This window comes from Drosophila gunungcola, unplaced genomic scaffold (assembly GCF_025200985.1).
Source record: "Drosophila gunungcola strain Sukarami unplaced genomic scaffold, Dgunungcola_SK_2 000001F, whole genome shotgun sequence".
NCBI lineage: Eukaryota > Metazoa > Arthropoda > Insecta > Diptera > Drosophilidae > Drosophila > Drosophila gunungcola.
Window position 1 is genome coordinate 11,674,017 of NW_026453197.1, and position 20,176 is coordinate 11,694,192.

Here is a 20,176-nt window from a genome sequence, read left to right on the forward strand (position 1 = left end):
CCTTTCGACTCTGCTCCAGCCAACCAACTCGATTTAATCAGCATACAAAAATTGTCATTTAAATAAGTTAAGCTCACACTTTTTTACGATGATTCAAAAGCTAATGAAGTTATGGGATCAAGGAACTACATTTATATAGTAGAGCTAAGAAAGGTCACTTTTTCGAACTTTGTATCAACTTTGTATTTGCTCGTGGGTTTTTTAAATATTACATGGGTATTTAGTCCTCATATGGTTTTATTGCCTTAAGTCAAAGAGTTTTGTAGACTTTAACCTCGGTTGCTGATAGGATGCTGCAAAAGCAAAAAGGTTTTTCATATATACCTATATTTTTTTTAAATAGCTTTAGATCTATAAATTATATAGTTATCTCTCAAACATAAAAGTCTCCAAGCTGATTTAGTTTTAAAACATCGACTGCCAACAGATAAAATTTAATTTGAATGTGTACTAAATTCTAAGTACTATTTGCGTCCTTGCTAAATGTTAGTGGAGCTCTGAACCAAGTTTATTTGATTTTGCCAGCTTAATCGATCTTTAAAATATCGCTTAAATGGTGGGATCTATCCCATCTCTAAAAATCCGACAACATCGATAAGACCGATATTTTGAAGTCATCGATGTTTCTCCACCTCTACAAAACCACGATCGTTGTTTGTGATCGTTCGCCGTTTAAAAAACATACAACTACGGATCGCCGGTGGAAATATTTCCGTATACCTGGTACCTTGCAAAAAAATCGTGTAATAAAATTATGGTAAACTTCACCACACCCCGTTGTTGAGATATTAGCATTGGCGATTCACAATCACCATAATTTCGTCCATTTCTTTAATGTTTTTTGGCCTTTAATCGCGAGTGCTTAAAGAATTTCCAAATGTAAGGGACACCGGCTCAAACCGCCTTTTTCGGGCTCTAGCGGTGCGAATACGAAAATAGTTCGCGAAAACGCAGCAGGCGACGCGTCTTTTTGGCTCTCGAAAAGGGCAGGCTGGAAAACTCGAAAACTGGAGCCAATAAAAGATACATACAAGAAAAATAAGCGAGTGCGCGAAATCGACTGCGTGTGCGCTGCAAATGTGTTTGTGTTGTGAGTCAAAAAAAAAAAAAAAAAACAAAACAAACAAATAAAACTAGTGTGAAGAATAGTTTGTGCTGTTTAAACAATTAGCCGCAAAACAAACGCCGGAGTGATTGTATCTGTGTGTGTCTGTACGTGTATTTGTATCTGTATCCCTGGAATGCGCCGTCGCGCATGCGCAAATATTTGTGATTTGTTTTGAAAGGGGAGAAGGAGCAACAGAGAAGGAGCTATCGAGATAGGGAGAGAGAGAGATCGAGTGAGAGGGATCAGATTGGAATAAAAAACACATCTCCTGGCATTCGCAAAAGGTGAGTTTTGCTGTTAGATTGGCAACAGCAATTGCAGTTGTTGTTTCCAAAGTTGCCATTTTCCCCTGCCCACGTTTCTCCACACCGAGAAAAAATTGAGATACATTTTTAGCAACAAACATCATTTTATAAATTTGTTTTATGTCATCAAATCGAGTTATCTTGACTACGCGTTACATTTATTTTTATATGTACATATACATACTTTATATTGCCATTAAAATTAGTTTGACTTATGGATACTTCGTGCGACTATAGTTCGATTTGTAGATACTCCTTTTGTAACAGACTTCTAAATCGCCTAAAAATATTTCCCAAATTAATGTTTCAAACAGAACTTTTTGTGTTCTGAATTACGATAATATGTTAAACTATAATATACATATCACTGTGGACGGCCGTTTACTAGTCACGATGAGCATAATTACTAAGATTGAACTATACTGGTTAGGACCAAGCTTATTCACGGTTCACTTATGTACTTATTAGTTAAATAGAGACTTCGTATTTAACAAAATTACAAAATGAAAAAACATGTTATTATGAATTTATAAAGTGACGAAATTATAAGTTTTTTTTTTATTAAGATAATCTTTCATTGCTTACTCTGACTTTAATAACCATATACATATGGTAGATCGAATATAGGCCTATATTTTAAAAACAGAGTGTTGAAGTAATAACTGTTATAGCATTACTTCGTTACGTGTATAAATCCCACGTCACTCGTCTCAAAATCCCTGGGCTCGGCCCACTCGAAATTAACTCATTGCCCCCTCATTTTCCCTTCAATCCCGAAAATTGCTCTATTCTCTTTTTGGTACGCCCACTTTGTCAGCGCTACGCCCACCCTGGCTATTTGTTCTTCTTTTGTCTTTGGCTTTCCCAACCGAAGGCGGCAGTTTTTCCCTCCACTTATCGCTCGGACACTACGGATGGCCCATAAAAAGTCCAAGTAAAAATCAATTTTCGAAACAAACAAGCAGGACAAAGAGAGAGAGAGGGAGGGAGAAAAGGAATATCGGACGACAATAACATCAATTTTGAGGCATTTATATGCGCCAATAAATTCAAGAAAGAGAAAGAGGGAGCGAGATATCTGTACATCCTATATAGTATGTAGTATCGTATCCGAGGAAAGCAACAAATAACAGGCAGAAAGATACACGACAACGCGCAACAATAAGACACAAGATCAAACAAAAGCAGCGGTGCAGCGTCTATGTTGTTGCTGTTGTTGCTGCAACTGCCACACCAACAACAACAACAGCAGCAGCAGCAACAACAACAACACTACATCAGCAACAGGTAAAAGCAGCGTTTCGAAATACCCGCGAGTGAGAAAGAGACAGCGAACAACAACCTGTTACATCGACTGCTGCCTGAAATATGTAAAGTCAATTTCGTGTATCGGAAAACTGTAACTAATGCCAAAGCGTCGGCAGCACCAGCAGCAGCATTAACCCATTAACGCGAAACGGAGAAATCGGCCACGAAAACCGACTACTTTTCCTAAGGTTATATGACAATGAGGGTTGGAGAAAACCGGCAAACAAAACAGCTGCTTAAAACAATTAACGTGTAGGAATAATTTCAATTAGTAAAACTAAAACATCGACTTTGCATTTGTAAAGTAGACTAAAAATAGCACGCGTCTTTCTTATCTGATCGTAAATGTGTAAACCTAAAAATTAGCAGGTGCTCACAACTGCTTTCAAGAAAAAAGGTTTGAAGCAAAGATTTTTTAGAAGCGTGTTTAATTTGTCAGCTCGTTTGCCAGTTTTTCTTTATTTCTTAGAATTTTGTTAGCTAGCAATTTATATCCTTTTTTTAATTATTGGTTTTTTGTTTTCAATTTTTTTGTCTTATAAATCAATACAAATTAAGCTTCTTAAAATAAATGTTTTGTAAAAGTTTAACTATTTAGTTTATTAGTTTATCTAGTTTATTTTTTATTAGCATTTAATATGGTTTTCTTTTATGTTGCAAGCCCAATTGGTATTGAGGAACGTAAGGCTTGTTACACGTTTTTACAAGAATTTCCTGACTTGGCATGGCATCTTAATGGGTTAAGATCTGTGCCCGCGGCCAACTGGGGCCAAGTTCGTTGTACGCGGCGGAAAATAAAAGACAGCCGGAGTAAGAAATTTTTGTCAATGAAAGAAAACTTTCTTTTGGGCTTATCCACGCCAACATCGCCGCCGGCCCTCTCTCACTCTTTTTGGTTTCTTTCCTCCTCGCTGGTGATTTTGTTTTCTGTGTCGCCTTATTTTTTATACTTATTTTTTTGTTTAATTGGGCGGTTTTTAGATTTACGCGCGCCTGCCGCCATCTGCAGTATAGGGTCTTTTTACGACTGGAGTCTTGGGTTTGGGCCTTGGTATCTCCTCGGGGTCTTCATGGTCCATTAAGACAATTTAGACTGGCTTCTCTTTTCCGGGCGTTCGGCGAGTGGGAGTGGGAGTGGGAGTGGCAGGGGCGGCATGGGAGTGACTGCTGCGTGGGAAGGTTCTGTTTGTTGGTCTGTCTGTAAGTCATCTTGGGGCCGCCAGTTTGATTGCCTCCAAGCCAAGTTATCCAGCCATCCAGCCATCCAGCCATCGAGTGTCCAAGTTGCCGCAACAAGTGTCCCAGTTTATGGCCCGGCTAGAAGCCAGCTACTCGTACTAGAACTAGTTTAAGTTTCCTGTCCCGGCAGCCATCGCTGGAATCTCCTCCACATAGTCATATAGTTACACACAGTTGCGGTAGAAATGCTAGAAAGCTTCGCATTGAAAAATAATAATAAAAAGGTTTTATAATAATAGAAGTTGCAATGTACAAAGTATTCAATATAATCAGTAGTTAAGTTAACCAAACATTTTATATGCCTTTTTTTCTTTATTTAAGAGACAGTGTGAAAAAGTTGCTAATTAAACAATTAATTTATAGTAAAAACGTTATTCTTTAAGCAGCCAAAGCTAACGACATTTAGCTTAATCAGTAACTAATGTAAAACAAAATGTAATAAGACATGTCTGCTCTAATGATTATTTGTTTGCTTTCGTACATTTACTAGTCCTTATAATCATTATAATACAATTTGTGCGATATCTTTTGTGCTATTAATATGACCGCAACTGTGGCTTGCTTATGCTTTTCCTTTAGGCTCAGTTATGTTGACTGTTGCTGCCGTTTCTGCGGTTGTCGCACCCTCCATCGCCCCTTGGTCCCCCAAAAACCCCTTCAAGACCAGACCTACTCCCCTGTTATTAACCGTTTGGCCACATTTTCTCACACAGAGCGCGCAAAAATGCTTCGCAGGCCACTCTGGCAATTGGCGCGCCTCTGGAAATGACAAACGGCCATGTGCAACTAGAAGGGGGCGTCTCAAGTGCAGCTCCACTAAATTACTGAAATCTAAAAATATTCTAAGCATTCTCCGGGAAAATTGATTCGGAATAACTGTATCAGAATGCTAAAAAAAAAATGTAAGAACAAGTCTTGGCTGGAAATGCTATAAATTCCTAAAACTATTGAAACGGGACCGGTTGAAAGTTATGATAAGTGATCATATAGATTGTCATATCATGTTTTGAGCATGTAAATCAGATAAAATAGCTCACAAACTATAAGCTATAATCTTGTCCCGCATTTTCTACAAAGACTGCAGTAGGTCTCATCATGAATGACCTTAAAACAACTATTATCTGAGCACTCTTGATGGCAAGTTTAAAGTGCTCTATATTCTGTTAACCAGAAAGAGATTTAATTGCACACCAAAACGGGTTATTTGTAATAGGTAAATGATCCAATTCGACATAAATGTCGAAGGAATGTAAATGAGATCAGCCGATTGGAACTGCCATTAGATCATCAATGCTCGAATTGAATCCGATCATCCCGCCTTTTCCGTTCGACCTGAGGCGTGCTCCACTTCAAGTTCAATAGCCAAAGGCCTCCTTTACTTTCCATTCGCTCTGCTTCTGCTTCTGATTCTGATTCTGGCCAAAACCCAAACTGGCCGCCAACGTTCTCCTGTCGGTCGAATTCAGCCCCACGTAACTGTAACTGATTTGACCTCCCATCACTTAGCTACCAAAAAACCTCCTCCAAAAGCGTCGTTTTTCTCTGCTGCTGCCGTTTTGGCATTGTGAATGGTTATGGTTATGGTGGAGATCGGGGGATCTGGGGAATCGGGGGCTCAACGGAACTGAGGGGCGGCATTGGGTCTGTTTTGATGCTCGCTCGGCGGAGCGGTGTGACCTCGACAACAAATTTCTATTGCATGCAATTTGAAGAATATCGCATGCGCAAATGAACATTAACACTTGGCGGACTCTCGAGAGATGGACAATGAAGAAAATACCAAAAACTTGTTTGCTCAACAGCAAGCGATGACAAAAAAAATGTTGGTAGACAAATGAAACTTAAAGACAACGAATAAGACACATTCTTAAATTCTTTGTAAAAAAACAGTCAAAAGTAAACAGTTAAAAAATAGATTATAGCCTAAAGAAAAAATGCAACTTTCTCGTAATAATTTTAGTCCAAAATATTATGAAGTAAAATTGTTAAAAGGTATTAAATTTTATACGTAGAGCTTTAAGAGGTAATAAAGAAAACTAATAAAAAATTATACAATTTTAAGAGGGCACATTTTTGTTATTTTAATAAAAAGTAAGAAAATTTAGCCGAACCGCTTATTGAAGACCTCCTTCGGTTAGGGTATAAAACATCAAAAACGGCAGCTAGGGAGCAGTGCAACGAGGGAAAAAGTGCGCCTAGAAATTAGAAAGTACGCGGTGGTCTGGAGGAGAGGCTGTATTTGAAGTTGAGGCCAAAGCTAAAGCTGGAGCTAAAGCTGGAGCTGAAGTTGAAGCTGTAGCTGAAGCTAAAGCCGAGGCGGTGGGTATGTGAGTATAACTCGATTTGTGACTGTCATAAATGGCGGAAATTGTGGGGCTCGAGACAAAGCGGGCTTGGGCTTTCTGGCTAGCTTTCTGCTTTCTACTGCCGGTCTTCAGCTGCGGCTTTTTCCAACTATAGCTTCAACTCCAACTCCAGCTCCAGCTGCAGCTCCGACTCCAACTCCGTCTCCGTTTTTCTTTCTTGCTCGACTATAATTTGTGCCATCAGCATTTTGTTGTCGTTATCGTTAGCAAAGCGAGAGACCAGAAGACTGAAGACTAAGACTCGGGCAGAAGACTGAAGGTAGAAGACTGAAGACTCAAAGACTAAAGACAGGCGACGGCAATGAAGCGTACGTTTTGACATTTCTCCTGCTCCGCCGGCCTCTCTCTTTTGGCATGCTCTCCATAATTATCCAAGCGGAGAACGGAGATCGGAGCACGCAGAACGCAACAACGCTGGTGCCACAATTTGGCCAGATTTTTATTAATTCCCACCTTGCGCTCCGCCCCCCGCTTTATGACTTATTCAATTCGCCGCCACAGAACAGCATTAAGAGCTGCCCCCAACCACCTGAACCGCTTCAGATGGAGAACCGGCTCAAGTTCGCCCCGATCTGCGTTTATTATTACACTTAATGTGACTTGATTTATAAACAAGAGCAACGGCAGCACAGCCTCCACCGATGGACTGACTGGTCACCTCCAATGCCTCATTTCCAGCTGTTGCGAAGACAAGCGTTCGACATGCCTCACTGGCCAAATGAAACACTCGGCGAAATGCGATCTGCCAGTGGAACATAAATCAATAACCACTTTTTTAATAGGTATTACATTTGCATAGTATATCTGAAGAGCAATATTATCTATGGATATTAAAGTAATTTAGAAAATAAATTATAAATTTAAGTGGTTTGCTATTGAAATTAAAACAAATAAAGTAATACACCTAAAAATTAAACATTAAAAAAGTTGTATGTTCTGAAATCTAATAACTTATTGTTAAGCCTTATTATAAATTGCTTTGACTCTTGTAATATTTGTTTTTCACTTAATAATACATTCTTTCTACGGAACTAATAACTAAATAAGTATATTCCCTTGGTGTATGTTCAATGTTGGTATTGGGTTACCCAGTCGCCCGTTCCCCACCATTTTACCCCCGACCTCTTTCATCGCCGCAATATATGAGCTGTCTTTTAATTATTTCATAAATTTCATGTAGAAAAGCTGCAACGCAATTTCTTCAGGTCTCCGGTCTCCGTAAAACACTTCCCTTTCCACTATCTCTGGGGCCCAATCCACCAACTTCGTTTTCTTCCTGGGACCCGGGTCTTTCAATAAATCGTTCAATCCGGAAGTTTGTTGCGCTGCCAAGACAAAAGAAGTGCCGCCCCTTTTTGCAGCTCTAAGCGGCTTTTGTGCCCAAGAAAGGAAATAGAATGCCTACCTCCGCCCCTTCCTTCGTTTTTCTGAAAGAGATTCTCAGAGTCATTTTAATGGTTTCCGCTTTTTATGGCATTGCTTGGGCATTATTATTGGTAAAAAAAAATTAATAGAAATTTAATTGGATGGGGTGGATAGTAGAGTAGAGAAGAGCGACGAAGTTTAAGGAGAAATTGATTATTTGCTGTAGGCATTTTTTGCGCATACGCGCCAGCTTTTGCTAATTGTTATTGCTCTGGGTCGTCGTAGTTCTTTATGGTTTCTTCACGCTCCAATCTTTTCTCTAAACGTGTGTAGGAGTGGGGGAGGTTAAAGCGTGCTAATGCTTACATAATGCTTTGTTTTCGGGTTTCTTTTATTGTTTTCCTCCCCGCCTCCTTTTCACGGCTTTTGTACGTGAGGCAGGCCTATATGTAGTTTGGAAAAGGGCACGAAAGTCGAGGACATTTTAGGGCCGTCATAAATTATTGTTTCGGGTTCCGTATTCCTGGAGAATACGTGAATGATGGATGTTCTCTATTCTTACACTTAGTTTGATCTAGTTCATTTCTTTATCTTAGTTTTATTTATATTCTACGCTAGGTAGAAGGAAGAGATGGGTCTCGGAATAGTCTCGGAAAAATATAAATCACCTTTTGGCTGTGAATTATCTGATTTGACAATATCTTTCGATTAAATAGGGATAATTTGATCTAATTTGGGAACCTTTTTTTTTAAGTTATGGGTATTTGTATAAGAAAAAAATAACATACCATATAAGCAATAACAAAGGAGCAAGATCCATAATGTTTTATGGGCATATTAAATTAATTTTAATATTTAAATACTTAGAAGTTCAAATAAACTCTGAAATATATTACAAAAAAAAGCAATTCATCAACTGAATGTTATTGACCCCAATTTAAATTTGTTTTCAACACTGAGATTGAATTGATCTTAAATCTTACCCGTATATTGTTGAACGACCGATCTATCCACCCACACTCTGGGCAACCTGTAATCTTGAAATATCACACCAAAATGGAGCACGCGCTCTCCATTCTTTAATTTGAAATCAACCGCCCACGTTTATTCAAAAGTTTCGGGCAGCGTGAATTATGGCAAGAGTAAGAAGGAGTTCTTCTAATAAAGCTATACAAGACAGAAAATCGAAAGTAGCCGGCCGGGTCTCGAAAAGAATTTCAGCAGCCCAGAATTAATGAAATGCCAGAGACAACAAAAGAATCCAAGCATTAGCATACATGAATTTATTCTTGTTTATTAATTTTGTAAGGTGAAAATATGTGGAGAGAGGCATGATGGAACAGAAATTTGTACACCACCGAGGAGATGAAGAAATGTTTAGTTTTGTCGGTGAAGAATGTTTTTGGACCGCCTCCAGCCAGCCAGATGATAATTAAATATTTGTACATATGAACTTTACTGGGTTACGGGGCCAACAAAAGGTAGGAAAAACATACAAAACGCGGAGATGGAGGGCGTTTACTCTTCTAAGCCCGACTTCTTGATCTTGGCTTTTTATGTTTTTGCTTTTGGCAAGAACTCCGCTTACAAGTCGCTCCATTCCACTCCAGTCGATGCTGGCTTTAAGATTAATGCTTCTCAGTACGCCGACTCTTGGAAATTTGCATATTTCAACAATTTGCTGCTTGTTCTTCGTTAATGTGGATGTTGTAACTGCTTGCAGATCCCCGTCCAGTTTTTTTCTATTTTTTAGAGGGCGTGGTAATGAGTTCTCGCCAAAAGATTCTTGTTATGTGATAAATTCGAAAGTTACCGAAACCATTTCGGGTTTCATCTGTTAGCTTAGTTTTTTGTCCGTTTCTGTTAATTTACATGCATAAATAATTGTGCACAAAAGTGTTTGCCGTTGGCTGGGAGTTTCGCGCATGAAATGGCCAAGTTTATGGCTATCGACGGGCGGTCGAAGTCTCGGGGTCTCGAAAACTCGAAAACTCGGAGACTCGTCTACCCGGCTGTCGTAAAAATCAAATATGCGACGCAGACTTGACACAAATGATACCCATAAACCATAACAACGTAAAGCCGAGAAATGGAAGTTGTATTCAGCCGATTGAGGGATTGGCGAGAGCTATGGTTTCTCGATTTGTATTTGGAATTGGCCAGGGAGTGGCTTTGATTTGATTTGATTTGATTTGATGATCATTCAGGTTCAGTTGGAGTCGCATCGATTAGGCCTGACTTGAATAAAATATAGATAAGAGACCCCCAGAGTTCCACAACGTTCATAAAATAATCTACATATTAATTTTGTTAAGTTGGTTGCTGTTTTCTTTACTTTGAGCGGCTCAGCACATAATTAACCAGATTATAGGCTATTAGACCCCTGGGGATCGTCTTTGCGAGAAGCTTGAAAGGTGAGTGGAGAAAGCAAGCAAAATTCTAGTAATTTATTGTATGTCCAATTAATAGAGTTTTGAACCTACATATAATACCGATATTATTAATCGTTTAATTAAATTATCCCGTGCTCAATATTTTATTATAGTTATTTTAAGTTTGGTACTTTTGCTTCAGCTGTGACTTTTATGAAGTGATAAAATCATTTACTATATTTATATTGATACTAACTTTCTACTATTTTAAGGTAACTAAAATATTTTATTAATGAACATAACATTTTAATGGTCTTTGCTGTATAGATGCAAAGAGCAATAACCTATTTATTAAAACCCATTTATTAAATATTAAATGGGTAATTGGATGATATAATTTCTCGTTTTTGATTATTCATTGTAAACACATTTTTATACAAATTACAAAATCCCTTTAATTGAACTCTCCCATAAACTTTAGACATTTCTCTTTAAAATCCCTTTCCTGAAGCCCTTTCTTCTTTCCATTAAGCAACTGAAAATTATAATTCCCACAGCTGTTTATCAAGCTACTGCTCCAGTTTGGAGCTTTTCATTAGGAAAAGCCGCTGCATTTGTAATCAAGTTAACCCCCGTCTGCCCCCGTTTGCATTCCCACCACTTTATTTTGACTTATCGCTTAACCTTCACTCACTTTTAACTCTTCCCCTCACGGCTTTTGTTTTCTTAGCTCTGTGGCTTTGTTTTTATTCGTTGGCTTTTTGCATTGTTGAGTTTTGGTGTCTTGCCTACTGTGCTACACACGGCTCTTGATGTTTGTGGCTGCGACATAACAAATATGTGGGTGGCCTTACCATGTGCGTTCGAAAATTAGAGTCAAATCGTTTTTGATTTTGGCCTATAATCGTGGCGTATGCATTTCAAGCGTATCCATTTCTATGGCCATGGCTTGAGTTCTCTTCCAAGAACTCCGTAACCAGAGTGTCACGTGCAACATAATCGTCTTTCGATGGTTACAAATCTTCCCAAGCCGAGCCCGTTGATAAATGGAACTTCAAACTGAGAGGCGAGTTTGTGTCTCGAGTCTTTTGAATGGTGGTGTGTGGCTTGTGGATCCTTTTGTGTGTCTGGAGCTCATTCATTCGTTCATTTATCCATTCATTCACGAACTTTTTCGCTCTTCCGCCAAAGTTTTTTTCTTTCTTCTTTTTTTTTGGGTTTAAATTAAAGTTAAAGTCATCTGTATGACTTAACGTCGACGGCGACAGCGCCGCTTGTCGTTTGTCATTCGATCCGAGCAGCGAAGGCGTTTGATATTTACTCGGTTTTCCCCAGGTTATTGTCGATCGGCGTTTGAAAAACGATATACACTCGTATGGTTGGAGACGCGTTGTTGCCTTGTACCACGCGTTTTCTGGTGCGTGCAATGCAAATCCGCATCCAAATGCAATGGAGCGTGCAGCCCCGATCGGGAGACTTTCTGTATTTCCCATATTCTTGAGTTTCCATGTGGGTGTGCAGGTTTGCCTGTCGCATTCGCCATGGATTGTGGGTGGCTGAGTAAAGTTGGCGGCGATCCGGCTCGGCGGTGAGCTGAAATATACTCGCATAACTAAGCTGGAAAACAAATAATCGAAAAAAAGGGCATTTCCTGCCATAAACCATAGCTAACTACAAATAAGGTAGCGAATTTGCAGTCTATAACGGACTGAAATGAAAGATTTGTGTGCATAGATTCAGGAATTTACTTTGTTCAATCAGCCATAGACCTGAAATTACGAATTGTATTACCTTAAGTTTATTTATTTTAAAACTTATTTTCAAAATGGTACAAATAAACCTAATAGGCAGTTTAAGATAACAATTAAATAGCATAAGTTTGTTATAATGTACATAAAAAACAAAACAAAAAAATAGTAAATCAAGTCTATATTTAGAGAACCCCATATTTAAATTAAACCAGCGCTGCATTGCTGTTTTAATAGGGGAAATTTAATTGAATAGTTGCTCAAATTCTGAATTATAATTAACCATAAGTGACTGGAATCATTGTGTTGTTAATTCGGTGTGGTCGTCATCCCTGCCCTGTCCTATTTCACTTCCATGCAGTACAATGCGAACAAGAGCCTGTGCCTTTTCATTACGGACTTCATTGTCTGGGCGCGCGGTCAGCTTGGGATTGTTGTTAAGTAAGTGTACTTAACCCACATGACTTGTGGTTTTCGCCTTTCTCGGTCTGGGCTGAGACTCCGTTTCTGCCCGTTTGCTGTCATCACTCCAAAAAGGCCAAAAAGCTGTCATTGCCTGCGATCTTGTGGCCACACTGCGTATGCGTGCGCAAAGAGATTTCTTAACCTTGAGTGACTTTGAGCGTTTCTCAACCAGCCATCCATCCATCCATCCATCCATCCATCGATGTTTATTTATTTTTCCCCCTTTGGCTTTACATTTATTAACCAATTTTTTTTCGCTGATTGTATTTTGGGTTTATTAAATTACGGCTTGCACGTGTGCGTGTTTGCGTACTTGAATCTACGCTCATTTCCTTAATTAAACACTTGTTTCACGGTCCGTTGGGCAATCGCGCAAAGCGAATGTGCCGATCGGAAATATGTTTCAAAAATTAAAATGGCAAAGATTAGCAAAAAAAAATTAAATTGATGAAGCTTATTTGCAGAAATAATGACCAAACCAGCAAAAAATAATTTAAACTTCAAGATAATGTTAAAACGATCAACAGCAATTTTGTATGGCTGGCAACAGCTTATCAAGTTCACCCAAAAATTTGCTTCATCATTACATTTAAAGAGCTGTGTTTGCAAAAAAAAAGGAATCACATGATATTGATTTATTGCAAATTATGTTTCAATTTTACTACTCTTTGCAATATTTGTTGCGATTGTTTTATGTAATCTCAAATTAATTTAATTGCCAATCTATTTTAACAATATTTTACAAGAAAACTAAATTTGGAAACCGTTTTTTTTGTTCAAGATCTGATGTGTCTTAAAAGATGACGTATTTAGATAAAGGAATTTAAATACATTTGGATCCACTTCCTTCGCATATCGTGCTACCAGTTTTTTTCTGCCTTCCTATTTGCGTGTAACTTTTAGTTTAACCCTTCAAGATGTTCTCCTTTGACTCACATTGTACATATCTGGCAGTTGCCATCTATAACAAATAAATTCATGGCTAGGCCCATTAAAAACTTATTATGCTTTTTGTGTGCCACTCATGTTTTATTGTCCATTGTCGAGTTGGGATCTGGGCTGCGGTTCCCAGTCTTTCAGCCGAAGAAGCCACCCACTAAGTGGTGGGAAAAGTAATTTTCATAATTTTGCACACCGACACCTTCACCACCTCCTCCAGTTCGAGAACCAGAAGCCACTATAATGCGAATGGCCCACGGGGGAAGTGAGCCCCAGCTCGTTACCAATTCAGATTTACATAGAGCTGGGCGAGAGCTGTGAGTTGGAACCTCATATTAAAATGCCACTAATTATGGCAATTTGTTATTGGCCAAACCGAACTGAGACCAACGCCTATGCCATTTCAAAGCCATCAACAAAGGCAGCCATTAGCCAGATCAAAAGTTTATTAGCGAAAGGAACATGTCTTTTGGGGCGGCGCCGAAGGGGGAGCAAAAATATTAAAATTATGGAAGAGTGAAATAAAAGAGTAAATACTCCGCGCTAAGTGCGTCGAATACACTCATCGCCGAAGGCCAAACACGCTCTTACACACGCATATTGAAATGTGTGTAGGTACATTTTTTTATTTTTATTTGTATTACTTTTTTTTTATATATTATTTTCCCCTTTCCACTTCAGCTTTGGCTTCAGGTACCAGGTGATGATTTGCTATTTGCTGGAAAGGGGACTCGTTTCGGTTCGCCAAGGGTTAAGGAGGGAAGTTGGAAAAGGTTAAGTCGCAGTATGTGTACATGTGCTACAAATTGAAGGCTTTTTATGGCCGTGTACCCTTGCCAACGGGGTTTATTTGCGGGCTTAGTAAACTGGGTTATAAATTAGCCGATTATAGATCTTTATACCCAATGAGACCCTTTTAGTTATAATTAAACTATGATTCAGGTACTAATTAGAGAACAATTTTAGATATTAATGCTGAAGACTTGTTTAAGAAGTTGATAAAAAATGTTAATTATAAGTTTTATGGTTCTGCATAATGGATTCAGTACTTAAATTGATTTTTTTCTTAGTTTGAAGAAAAGTTATTAATTCTTGATAGTCACTTTTAAGCTGCGCATACTCAATGATATAAAATTACTTGAGTGATTATGGAATGATAGTAACTGTTTTATTTTATTTTAGCCTTCATAACTTTACCAAACTACTTCTTAAAGAAGTAGTTTGTTTAACTTTTTAAATTTCTAGAGTATATCAAGTTCTTTTAGCAGTTTTCAACTTTTGTTCAACTCCTTCATCATTATTTGCTGCCCGCGAAGCTTTTCATTTGCTGTTTCCCCTCGTTTTCTCATGGCCCAGGCCGAAAAGGGAGATTCGCTGGCCGCGAATGGGTCTGGGGGGCAGTTGAGGGTTAAGTATTGGCATTTCCGACTGGGAGACCGAGACTCGTCTTCATTGAAATCGAGCTCAGACTCACAATCACAATCGGACGGGGGACTCAAACGGGGACTGGATCCCAGTTTCAACTTGCACACGGCATGGCAATCAAAGCCAGCAAATCTACACCAAAAGCAACAATAGCCGGGGTAACAACAACAACGAGAGCAATATTTGTGCTCATTAAGCGTAACTGACACACGAAGTTTTTTGTTTTTTCGGTTTTTGTTTTTTTTTGTTTTGTAGGGTTTCTTCATTTCGCAAGTCGCCGAAAAACTACGCCAACGGGACTGAGTTTTTTTTTTCTGGCAGAGGCTGTGACTCAAGATCTCGCCCCCCAGACTCCATTCTTCCCTCTTGTCTTCTGAGCGAAGAGCTGCTGCTTTTGGTGCTGTTGCATTGTTTTCTATACTCTTACTCTTAGAAAGGGTATAATCCATAGGACCAAATAACTCGTTAATGTCATTTTATGAAAACCTGACTGAAACTTCTCAAAAATTGGATAATCTGGTCTAAATTGATGATTCATTATTTTGTTATATTTAATAGGACCTTTAAAAAGTATCAAAATGTTTTCTCAACAATTGAAACTTACTGATTTTCTTGTGTCTTACTCACAAAATGATTTTTTTAATTTAATTGTGAAATTATTACATTCTCTTAAATAAGTCTGATGTAACTTCCAAATCATATCTTGGTACATAAAAGGGTAATTCAATTTGTGATTCTACAAAATGTGTAATTCCCTTTTTCGCTTTGCATTTTCGTTTTGCTTTTGGCCAATTTCAGGCCCCCCCAAACGGGCAGAGAGCGATTGCTATTATTTTGAGGTAATTCGATGATTTACAACTGTTGCCGTGTTTTGTAAGTTTTCTTTTCAGAATGCCACAGATCCCACTGCCTGTCCAACCGATCTTTACGTGTGTGTGTTTCAGTGCTTCACTGTTTCAGTGTTTTTCAGACCCCTCAGTCTGGGTGCAACAATGAAGGGCCCAACCTCGACCAGGCCCTCGCCACATTCCTTTGTTATTTTCGCAATTTTTTTCCCCAGACTCTTATTGTTTTTTGTTTTTTTTTTGTGTTTAGTTGCTCGTTGTGTTACTGCTGTAATTCCTGGACAACCCAAAGATCTGAATGAGCCTGGTGCATTGGGGGAAGTGGTCGCCTTTTGTAAATTCTTTCGCGGGCATCTTACATTTCACACCTGTTGTCATTTTTCTCCCCCTGATGTGATGTTTGTGTTCAAAAAAAAGGGGAATCCTCGGACGTTTGGCTCCCAAGTTGACAGCGTAAATAGCTGAAAAAGGGAAAAAGCCCCCGAGATCTATGGCATATGTCAGCTGTAACTGATATGCAGATGTTCGCCCTGCTGAATTTAAATAAAATTGACTACTTAACGCTTAGTGTGAGAGTATAACTTAGCACTTAGGGGGATTGTTATAGGTTCAAGAGCAAACTTTAAATTGCATTAAGAGTTTTACTATGACATGTTATGAACATAACTATACCCTAACAAACACAAAATAAGTTAAGACCTCCAAATTAACGTTAACCTTTTTTAATGTATTTTAATAATTATTCTTAAGCTAAAGCCTTCTAATGTGATACAAGCATATTGAATAATATACCATTATGTAATAAAATCATCTATAAGATTTTTTGGGCAATCCTTTGTGTATCGTGTTCTGATGCAACACCAATCTTGTCATTACAAAAAAAAATTGCCCTTACAAATTACCATAATCATGTCAAGCTCTGAACTTTGCAACATTTCAATTTTCCTGCCCCAGAGAGCTGCCATCCATCAAAGCATGAACAATTTCACTTTCCAGATACAAATGCGGTGATATGCGATTCAGTGCATCGGGCTTGGCTTTCGGTTTCCAAACCAGAAGCGGAAGCCTCCGTTTAGTCGACGCACATCTGGTGATTAGACGCTTCAGCGCCAACCCATACGATCCCAGCCAGAAAGCGAAGACCAACGACATATTCCCTTCGCCACACAGAGAAAAATCAGTATTAACTTTAATTTAAAATGTTTTGTTTTTGGTCTAAAGATTTTAATTATAAATTAATTACTACTTACATTTGTATTAAATGACATATTAATAATTTAAAAAAAATTACATAAATGTTTTCCATTAGTTCTCAAAATATTTATGTTTGTTAATCCTTTGATATATCTAAAAACAACTCTAAATAGATGTGTAGATCAGTCCCTTTTTTTTGATAGATTGCAATTTTAAATACACATAATATAAAATCATCAAAAATCAATTACATAATGTACGTTAATCTTTAATGGAACTTTTGTTTGAAAAATGAGTGAGGCGTCCCTTTTTCTCCGTGTGCTGGTGACATTTTGGCGACGCTTCGCTGCATTTTGTTGATCACTCCGTACTCTGTACTCCGTGGCGAGGACGTGGACGTGTGCCATGTCATGGCTCCAGTGGTGCGATAAATGCTCATTTCACTTTCTATCAGCGTCTCGCGGCAGTCTAACGGAGTAGTGGAGTAGTGGAGTAATGGAGGTTTAATTATGCTGTGCTGGCGGCGTGCCCTCGGCTGTCGCATAAATTACACCGAGCAATGCCTTGATTTATTGTTTGCCTATATGCCTATATGCCTATGGTGTATGGCATTTTTTCCACTTAAGATTTTCGCTAATGCCTTGCCCATTTTTTGTGTGTGTTTTATCTTGCAGTGACTTGACAATATGACTCCGAGGTCGTAGACTCCGGAAAACCAAGGCGAGGGACGGCAGAGAAACACCGAAACGACACAAGGCGAACAAGGAACCGACACGAAAATGTCCGGCAATCAACAACAGCAGCAGCAGCAACTACAACCACAACAACAACATCAGCAGAAGTCATTAACTAACAACGCGACAGCAACAACCACAAACGGAGCAACCACTTTGGGCCATAATTTGATAAAAATAAATAGCGTTGACAAAATAATAGGCAAAACCCAGGCAGCGCAGCAGGCAATTAACAAATTACAGCAGCAGCACCAGCAACAGCAACAACAACAGCAGCAACAAATCCACCAGCGACGCTCTTTGTTACCAGCAACAGGAGGAGCAGCAACAACAACAGCAACAGCAAGTCCCCACCAGCAACACTCATCGCAGCAACAAAGCGGAACGCCAACGCCAGCAGCTCAGTCGCCAGCCCAAAAGCAGCAGCAGCAGCAGCAACAGCAGCAATCACATCAATTGCAGACGGTGGCCACAATACACCAGCCGCACTCCACGCAGCAGCAGCAGGCATTGACTTCCCGCCTGCCCATCCAGCAGCAATCCGCTAAAGAATTGCCCAATTTAGGTGGCCAACGTCGCAGCTTCCACTACCAGTTGCAACATCATCATCAGCAGCAGCAGCAACAACAGCAGCAACATCAGCAGCAATCTCTGCGCAGCCCGCAGCTAAAGGCACCGGCACCCGCTCACTCCATTCCACCAAGATACCAGCCACCCCCTCAGCCAGCCACCGGAATCTTGAAGCCCCACTTGCCCCTCAAGTATCCACCGGATATCCCCCAGTTATCCAGCATCTACATACCCGACTCCATCAAGCAGCAACAGCAACAGCAGCAGCAGCAACAGCAGCAGTCGCGCTATTTGCCACACCAGCCGGCAGCGAAGGATATGCTGAAGTTTGTGCGCAAGCCGGACCAGGAGCACCCATCGCCCAATGCCTCGGTCACGTCCAGCGGCACGGGAATACCCTCGGCCAATGGCGTTGGCGGTGGTCGACTGACCGCCGAGCAGAACCGCCAGCTGCAGTCGCTGGTGAACGAGCTGCGGGCCCTGAAGGAGCAGAACCAGCGGCTGCTGGACGACAACCAGGAGTTGCGGGATCTGTGCTGCTTCCTGGACGACGACCGGCAGAAGGGGCGCAAGCTGGCCAGGGAGTGGCAGCGATTTGGTCGCTACACGGCCAGCGTGATGCGCCAGGAAGTGGCTGCCTACCAGGTGCGTTGACCCCTCATCAAATGCCAAATGCCTCAAATTACTAATTACAAATTACCACCCACAGAACAAACTACGTCAGCTGGATGATAAGCAGCAGGAGCTAATCACCGACAATCTGGAGCTGAAGGAGCTCTGCCTGTACTTGGACGAGGAGCGTGCCCATGTGGCGGCCAATGCGCTGTGCGCCGGATGCGGTGCCGCCACCAGGAACGCCCTGCGAGATGATGGGGATGGCTCCAGTTCCAGCACGAATGCCGATGAGACCATCACCGCGTTGAGAAACTATGCAGAGCAGCGGCAGCTACCCCAGGTGAGAAGAAAGGGTTTACCCTGTAAAGGAAAGGGTTTGATAAAAATGATTTTTTTTCTTTCCAGGATCTACGTCATGCCCACACGCTGAACGACCAGACGCTTCAGTATGTGCGCTCGCTGGAGCGACGCATCCAGCAGCTGGAGGAGGAGCGGACCACGCCCACGGCCCACCTGCAGCACCCGACGACGCCCACGCCACAGGCCACGCCCACACCCACGGCACAGCTCACATCCGCATCCGCATCCTCATCCGCAGCCATGCCAGCCAAATCAGCGCCATCGCCCCACCAGCAGCATCAGCAGTCCCAGCAGCAACAGCAGGACATTGTGGCAGCTGCAGCGGCGGCAGCAGCGGCTATTCAGCTACCAGAACCCATTGCCGGTCGACCGGAGGCAGTGGTCCGTGCCCTCCAGGTGCTGGAGGTGCGGGAGCAACTGGAGCGCGATCGCCTGGGCAATCTGGCCGGGAGCGCCTTGGATCAGATGGACGATGGCGAGAAGGCGCTGGTGCGCGAGATGTGCAACGTGGTGTGGCGCAAACTGGAGGGCAGTCCACATGGACCACCAGCCCTGGAGCCACTCTAAGTTGGAGCCACTCTAACCTAAACCGGGCTAACACGTAGACTCTAATGTTTAATGCTAACTTATGCCGTAATATTTAACCCTAAACATTGTACAAAGCTCAAACCACAACCTAAGCTTAAGCCAACGCAGAAAGCGAAAGAATACTCAAAAAATATTTGGGGTACTCCAGCAACTGATTTAAGTTAAAGAACAATAAATCTGTCAATCCATAGCTCAGCATATGTTAAACTATAATGTTTTTACCACTGATTTTATATCATTTAAAATGTCACTTTGAAGTTATTTTACCAATTAAGCAAGCAGATACATTTATATTGCAAGATTCAGCTTCAAAATCGAGCTTTAACTGGTCTTAAAGCTTGACGATTTGGATGCCAATGATGACTCCACAAAATCAAATAATCAACGCAATTGTTGTTTATTTTCGATTTGGACCAATTACTTTCTTGGGATCACTCTTTTTAATTAGTTTGTAACTCTGCTAATCAGTTGATGGAGTATGCTTACAATTATATTTTTTACTTATTATAAACTTTGACTGTTATTTTTGAATGCCAAGAGAAAAACTACTTTCACGAAAAATTTGCTAACTCGAAATACAATGCAACAAATATTTCCATACTTATCAATGGGTTTTCTTTGATTTTCAAA

General features: G+C 40.4%; 1 protein-coding gene across 1 annotated transcript; it reads left to right on the forward strand.

The window, feature by feature from the left end:
* Positions 1 to 642: 642 nt before the first annotated feature.
* Positions 643 to 20,146, forward strand: LOC128263175 (uncharacterized). The gene is made up of 4 exons (XM_052997935.1): positions 643 to 1,392; positions 17,354 to 18,628; positions 18,693 to 18,938; positions 19,004 to 20,146. Exons 2-4 carry the CDS (start codon positions 17,459 to 17,461, stop codon positions 19,523 to 19,525), a joined length of 1,938 nt encoding a protein of 645 aa, XP_052853895.1. The 5' UTR covers positions 643 to 1,392; positions 17,354 to 17,458; the 3' UTR covers positions 19,526 to 20,146.
* The last annotated feature ends 30 nt before the right edge of the window (positions 20,147 to 20,176 follow it).

Excerpts from the sequence above, each read along its gene's own strand:
- LOC128263175 (XM_052997935.1), top strand. The coding sequence starts at position 17,459 with ATGTCCGGCAATCAACAACAGCAGCAGCAGCAACTACAACCACAACAA. Across the intron at positions 18,629-18,692 it reads AGGAAGTGGCTGCCTACCAG|AACAAACTACGTCAGCTGGA; the intron begins GTGCGTTGACCC and ends TACCACCCACAG. Across the intron at positions 18,939-19,003 it reads AGCAGCGGCAGCTACCCCAG|GATCTACGTCATGCCCACAC; the intron begins GTGAGAAGAAAG and ends TTTTCTTTCCAG.